Here is a 6,747-nt window from a genome sequence, read left to right as displayed (position 1 = left end):
GAACAAAAATATAGTCATTCTGCCTAAGAACTGTGTTGTTATACTCAATTTTTTGTTCATCAAAATCAGGTTTATGGGCCTATTTGAACCATTTTACAAAACACAGGGTCCAAAAAATAATTTGTCAAAACACAGAGTCCAAACAAGTAATGAAGCAAAACAAATGCTCTAAAAAAATATAAACCCCTTTAATTATATAGAAGAAAACACTATCCTTATGAGTACTTAAAGGATGTAAAGCTATAAAAAATCTACTCTAGTGATAATTTAGTTCATGTTTCTTTTTTAATAACTCCTCAACTAAACAAAAGATAAAAAGAAGCATTACTACCTATACATTATCTAGTCCAAGTTCTAACTTTTACATCTCAATGTGTATTAAAAGTTCAATTTAACTTTTTTTTCTCTCTAAATAATAATAGCTGTCAAAATATGAGTTTTGAAAGTATTATGCGGTTGCATTGGAACGGACTCACTCAATCAGCTCGCTCAAGCTTATTATGAAAACTGACTCCGCTCGGCTCGGTTCACTATAAAAATTACGTGGGAAACGCAAACGCGTACTACTATCTAATTTATGAAAACACCGGCTTAATTAACACTAACTTTTATTTATTTATTAGAAAAAAAACAGCAGAAGTCCTAGTAAAAAAATTATATTTAATTTTGAATAATATAAATACAAATCCAGAGATGACAGGCTGAAAGGTGCCAGAGCTCAGCGCTCCAATTTCTCTCACTAAATTTTTGTCCCTCTGCAAGCTGAGCAAATCTCACACATTTTACGAGAAACCTGAAGCTTCGACGGAAGAGATCGTCGGAAGTTGCAGAAGCTCAAGTGCTTCGCTGTGAAGGTCTATACTCCGGCCATGTGTAACTCACGCGCTCTAGTTTCAATTGCTCTTCTTTTTAGCTTGGCTGTAGCTTCGGTCTCTGCTCAGGGATCTGGTTCCAAGAGTTCATGGGAAACACTTAGCGGTATTGTGTTTTTATAGCTCTCAGTATTTTGTGCCTTTTTCGTTTTGTTTATGTTATATGCTGTACTTGAAGGATTGATTGTGCTTTGTTGAGAAACTATCTTTGGATGCTGATAAACCAGTGGAAAGATGAAATGGAGTTCTTTTTTTTTTTTGGGGGGGGGGGTTCTCGTTTTTTTAGGCGATCACAAACTGTTATGCTGTTTGAACTGAGTGCGGTTTTGATTAGACTTGGTTTATTGAGCTCTAGAGTGGAAATGGAATGAAAATTGGGAGATTTGATTTTTCTTCTTGCATTTTAATTTTCTATTTTTATTTTCCATAACTGGTTGGAGACGTTTCTTGTTATGAGAACTGGAAAGGGTGCAAGTTTGAAGTGACATTTATGAGTTGTGCTGTTTTGGTTGAGCTGCAGACGGCAAAACCGTTGGGTTAATTGAAATCTATAGCTAAATTTGTTTTTTTGGCTGATTTGCTGCGCTGTCTTTAACATAGTTTCATTATAGCACCTAACTAGGTCGGTTCTATCAGCACCCTCGTTTTTTTTTGGTGGTGAGAAAACTAAGGAAAAAATTATGGAATGTAGTTGGTCAATTCACATAAATGAATTTGAAAGCTTAAGGTTTATCTGCTGGAAATGGTAGACATAAAAACCTAGAAGCTGCTGTTTTTGTACTTGTTTCTATGTGGTCTTTTGTTTCATGAGCTGACCTTTGATCTCTCTCTCTCTCTCTCTCTTCCAGGGAACTCACCTCTGGTCATAGCCCGTGGTGGATTTTCAGGGATATTTCCTGATTCCAGCTATGCTGCTTACAGTTTAACATTGTTAACTAGCTTATCCGGCGCGGTCTTGTGGTGTGATGTGCAATTGACAAAAGACGCTGCAGGAATTTGCGCTTCAGATATCAAGTTAGACAATAGTACTGATATTTCAGATGTCTTCAAGAAGAGGGATAAAGAATATGTTATTGATGGAAAACCTACGAGAGGATGGTTTTCGGTGGACTTCACTCTCAAAGAGCTAGCAACTGTCTTCAGTAAGTATAAACTTTTGTCGAATTGTTTCTTGTGATAGTCTAACCCCATATATTTTGCTAGAATTTCATAACATTTTCAAAAGTCACTGATCAGTTTTGTGAACTTGGCATGTATTCTAAGAATCGAAGAGAAAAGCACGAAACTTGAAAATGTACCAAACCTGAAAGTGGGATTTAATAATGGAAAGTATTTTTAAGTTGTGAATAAATCTTCATACCTAGATTTCCATGCTTTAAGTCACAATTTATGATACTTTTGCCGGTGGTGGTCATAATAATATGTTCGTTTCCCTCATTTATATTTTTATTATTAGATGTTACAGAAAAGAAAGTTTCATTTGGAATTATTAAGAATGTCGTTTTCTTTCTAAGGAAAAAAATCTGGAATAATGGTGTTGCAAAGGGAGGATTGAGATCTTTATTAAGATTTTTATTCCCCACATCATCTCACTGGTTGAGATTATTGTAATCATTGTTATTTATTTTTCCTATTCCTTTCATGCAAACCATATAAAAATTTCTGATATTATGATCAATTAATTAATGTTCCTACAAAATCTAACTCTTTGCGTTTGCATTGATAATGGTTGCTTTTGCTATAGTTGAGATCTTATTTTATTCTAATTGGTTACTCTTGGATAGTACAAGTTGATTGAATGGTCTAGTTTCTCTTTGTTGAAGATGGTTCGTTGAGAAACTCTTCTAACTTTTGTTTTGTTATATCCTCACAGTCCAACAAGGAGTCTATTCTCGCACCAATAAGTTCGATGGAAATTTATTTCAAATTCTCACAGTTGATGATATGACTCAATTGAAACCACCAGGCTTATGGCTGAATATTCAGGTATGTGAGACAACGCATCTTGGCTTACTTTAATCTGCTTTTCAGCACATTTGCTTTCTCAACCTTCAGCTTCTTTCGATAAATAGATTCTGGTTTACCATATCAGGTTGAACCGTATCATATTTTCTGTTTTTTCAGCATGATGAATTCTTCACGCAACATAATTTAAGTATGAGAAACTATGTACTCTCTTTATCTAAAAGAGTATACATCAATTATATTTCATCGCCAGAGATGGGTTTCCTGAACAGTATTAGAGCAAGACTCAATACAAAGGTCACAAAGCTGGTCTTTCGGTTTCTAGGAAAAGATGAGATTGAGCCTTTAACTAACCAGACATATGATTCTCTCTCGAAGAATCTTACAAAAATCAAGGCATTTGCCTCTGGAATTATTGTCCCTAAAGATTACATATGGCCTATTGATACAAAAAATTATTTGGAACAACATACTTCTCTTGTCTCGGATGCTCACAAAGCAGGGTTGGAAATATATGCATCAGAGTTTGTGAATGACTTTCCTTTAAGCTACAATTATAGTTATGATCCAGTAGCTGAGTACCTGAATTTCATTGACAATGGCGACTTCAGTGTTGATGGTGTGCTAACTGATTTTCCAATAACTCCATCAGCAGCCATAGGTAATTTATTTTCTGTATCATAAGAATATTGGCTTACCTATTTATAAATTCTCTTCATGGTTATTTAAAACGTACAAATTACTTACAGTTTGACCAGAGATATGAAGTTTGACTCATTACCTATTTCCATAATGGGAAGAACATCAGAAAACCATTAGATGGAAACCTTTCCTTGATTCTCTGTGGAACATGATCATTTTTTATCGTTTATCTCAAACTGCTGACTTCTCAATAACACTGCAGGTTGCTTTGCTCACTTAGGCAAAAACGCCACAGAACAAGGTTTATAACACTGTATTTGTTTCTTATTAAATTATTTTTCTTCTTTTTTTTTCAGCAAGTTTCTTATTCAGTTCTAATTAGTCACTTTGTTATTTCATTTCTAACCTGTTTTTTGCATTTTCTCTTGCTTCAGTAAAGCTTTTGGTTATCTCAAAATGCGGGGCCAGCGGAGACTATCCTGGTTGTACTGACAAGGCTTATTTAAAGGCAATTGATGATGGCGTGGATGTACTTGACTGTCCAGTCCAGATGTCAAAGGATGGGATACCATTTTGCTTAAGCTCTATAAATTTAATAGACAGCACAGATGTGGCTCAATCTGAATTTAGCAACCTTACAATAAGCGTTCCGCAGATTAAGGGTGGCACTGGCATATTCGCCTTCAACATGACTTGGAATGAAATTCAAAAATTAAAACGTAAGTTCAAAACAATTCTCATGTGCTCACTCATTTGTGTGGTATTTTTGTAATTTCATCTTTGTTGAGTAATGGCCAACTTTTTATAGTCATGTTATGGATTATGGGAGACAAATAGTGTGATTTTTATAATATTTATTATGACTCCAGGCTTGCTTTCTTTGTAATCATGTTACTGGCGGAATCTATTTAAACTACTTGTTTATCACTGAAATAGCTGAAAATGTTTAAGACTTTACTATGTTTTCATCTTTGGTATTCTTATCAGTCAGACAGGGTTAAATTGGAGCAAGCTATTTGCTTGATTTGCCTCTTATTTATTCTTAAATATAAGTTGGGCTATTTATGTAGTATGTTGCTATAGTATTTTTTTGACAGTGGATATCGTCTTGAGAAATTATTTGAAACTTCTGTACTTGTTTATTTTCTGCTTACATGCAGATGTTATATCAAGCCCCTATTCATCATACACACTGTACCGGAATCCAGGGAGCATGCATGACGGCAAATTTATGTCATTGTCTGATTTTTTGGCCTTGGCAAAGAATTCAAGCTCTCTTACTGGCATCTTGATCAGCATAGACGTGAGTTTTTTTGTTGTGTCTGATTTTTCAGGATGGATGGTTTTCTAAAGGGTATTAAAACATTAAAAAAATAAAAATGTGAGATTAAGAATATTATTTAACAAGAAAGAATGCCTGGTTAATTTCAAATAATAGATAAATCCCAAAGCGGATCACAATTCAATTTTTACTTTACAATGATTTTTTCTGTTTTTGTCATTATTTTCTTTCAGCATGCGGCCTATCTTGCAGAGCAGGGCTTAAGTGTTACTGATGCAGTCATTAGTTCCCTGAGCAAAGCTGGCTTCAACAATCAAACAGTCCCAAAGGTTATGATTCAGTCTACTAATAGCTCTGTTCTAACAAAGTTCCGAGGCAAAAGTAATTATGAACTTGTATACAAGATTGAAGAGCCAATCCGAAGTCTTGATGATGGTTCCTTGGAGGACATCAAGTCATTTGCTGACTCTGTGGTTGTTAACAAGGCCTCTGTCTTCCCAGATACGTTGTTGTTTTTAACTGGTTCTACAGATGTTGTAAGTAAGCTTCAGAAAAAGAAGCTTCCTGTTTACGTAGAAACATTCAGCAATGAGTTTGTATCTCAAGCATGGGACTTCTTTTCTGATGCAACCGTGGAAATAAATTCCTATATCATGGGAGCCAATGTTCGTGGTGTAATCACAGACTTTCCTAAAACAGCTGCTAGATACAAAAGTAAGTACATAGTTCTATGCTAATTTATATTCCCTCTTTCCATAATTTGAATGATGCAAACCCATGTGTAATGCTCTTTTGACCAGCAGCCTTTTATGCTAGTCAGTTTTTTTTATTTACACCTGAATTTCTGAAACCAATTTTCCTTGATTCAATACCAAATGCAAATTTATCCTAGATTAGGGAAAAGTAAAGGTTACTGATGATGTTTTATATACAAATAAAGATTGGCAGGAAAAAAATTAGAAGGATGGAAAATTATGATATCCTTCCTTTTTGTTTAGTATTTTGGGTAGAAAAGAGCTCACTGATGGTACTTGAAACTAATGCAGGAAACAAATGTTTGGGTCTAGGTGACAAGACACCTGCTTACATGAGCCCTGTTGCGCCTGGCAGTCTCATGCAACTCATCACTCCTCCTTATATGCCACCATCCGAGGCACCAAACCCAGTCTTGACCTTGGATGATGTGTCGGAGCCACCTTTGCCTCCTGTCTCCCCAACGAGTTCGATTTCTGCGCCCAACTCTACAGCAAGGGCACCATCTCCCAATGCACAGCCAAAGATTGCTGCAGGCTCTTTGCTGTTGAGCTTAGCTTTGCTACTTTCTGCTATTCTCCTGTTTTGAAGCCATATTGGTCTATAGCTTTGAACTCTCTTTCTGCACATGTATTTCCCGTAGCTTGCTTGATATTTGCCTAGTTTGCAGATTTTTGCTGCTCGAATATATGGCTGATCCATTCTTTTTGCATCCTCTTTCCCCCTTTTACTGAATGTTGGTGATTTTCCCCTGTTGATGTTGTAGTTATGTTCATTCTTCTTCCAAATGTAATTTTAGGGATATAATGTATTTGAGAGATACATGTCAGATTGAATATTTTAGTTAGCATTTTCTTACTTTTCAATTGTTTTATGAAATGTTTACAAGTATTCTTTAGTGTGTATTATAAGATGAATATTTGAGTCCACAACTTAAACATGTTACATCTTGATCATGCATTTTTTGTCACGAGTTTTATTATGTGATCTTTTTTTTTTTTGGACATTCTTTACATTAATATGGGCGTTTGGAATTTTAGAGAAAATATGGGATAAACTAAACTAGTTATATAGGATTTTGGAAAAGAAATAGAAATGTTAAACATTGTTTGATAATGTGAAGGAAATTAAGGAAAGAAAAATGAAATGAATTCCTGTATTTTGAATTAAATGATTACTGAGAGATACTGAGGTATATAAAGTGATGTGTTAAAACAAGAAAGGTAAAAGCCA

General features: G+C 34.9%; 1 protein-coding gene across 1 annotated transcript; it reads left to right on the top strand.

The window, feature by feature from the left end:
- Positions 1-690: 690 nt before the first annotated feature.
- On the top strand, positions 691-6,372 carry LOC133782301 (glycerophosphodiester phosphodiesterase GDPDL4-like). Its single transcript, XM_062221550.1, has 9 exons — positions 691-978; positions 1,721-2,014; positions 2,746-2,858; positions 2,997-3,498; positions 3,742-3,780; positions 3,914-4,198; positions 4,640-4,782; positions 4,995-5,475; positions 5,808-6,372. The coding sequence occupies exons 1-9, from the start codon at positions 870-872 to the stop codon at positions 6,101-6,103; spliced, it is 2,262 nt and encodes a 753-aa protein (XP_062077534.1). The 5' UTR covers positions 691-869; the 3' UTR covers positions 6,104-6,372.
- The last annotated feature ends 375 nt before the right edge of the window (positions 6,373-6,747 follow it).

Source organism: Humulus lupulus, chromosome 6 (assembly GCF_963169125.1).
Source record: "Humulus lupulus chromosome 6, drHumLupu1.1, whole genome shotgun sequence".
In the NCBI taxonomy this organism is placed as follows: Eukaryota; Viridiplantae; Streptophyta; class Magnoliopsida; order Rosales; family Cannabaceae; genus Humulus; species Humulus lupulus.
The sequence above is the reverse complement of the archived record's forward strand: the minus strand, read 5'-3'. Positions and strand labels throughout refer to the sequence as shown.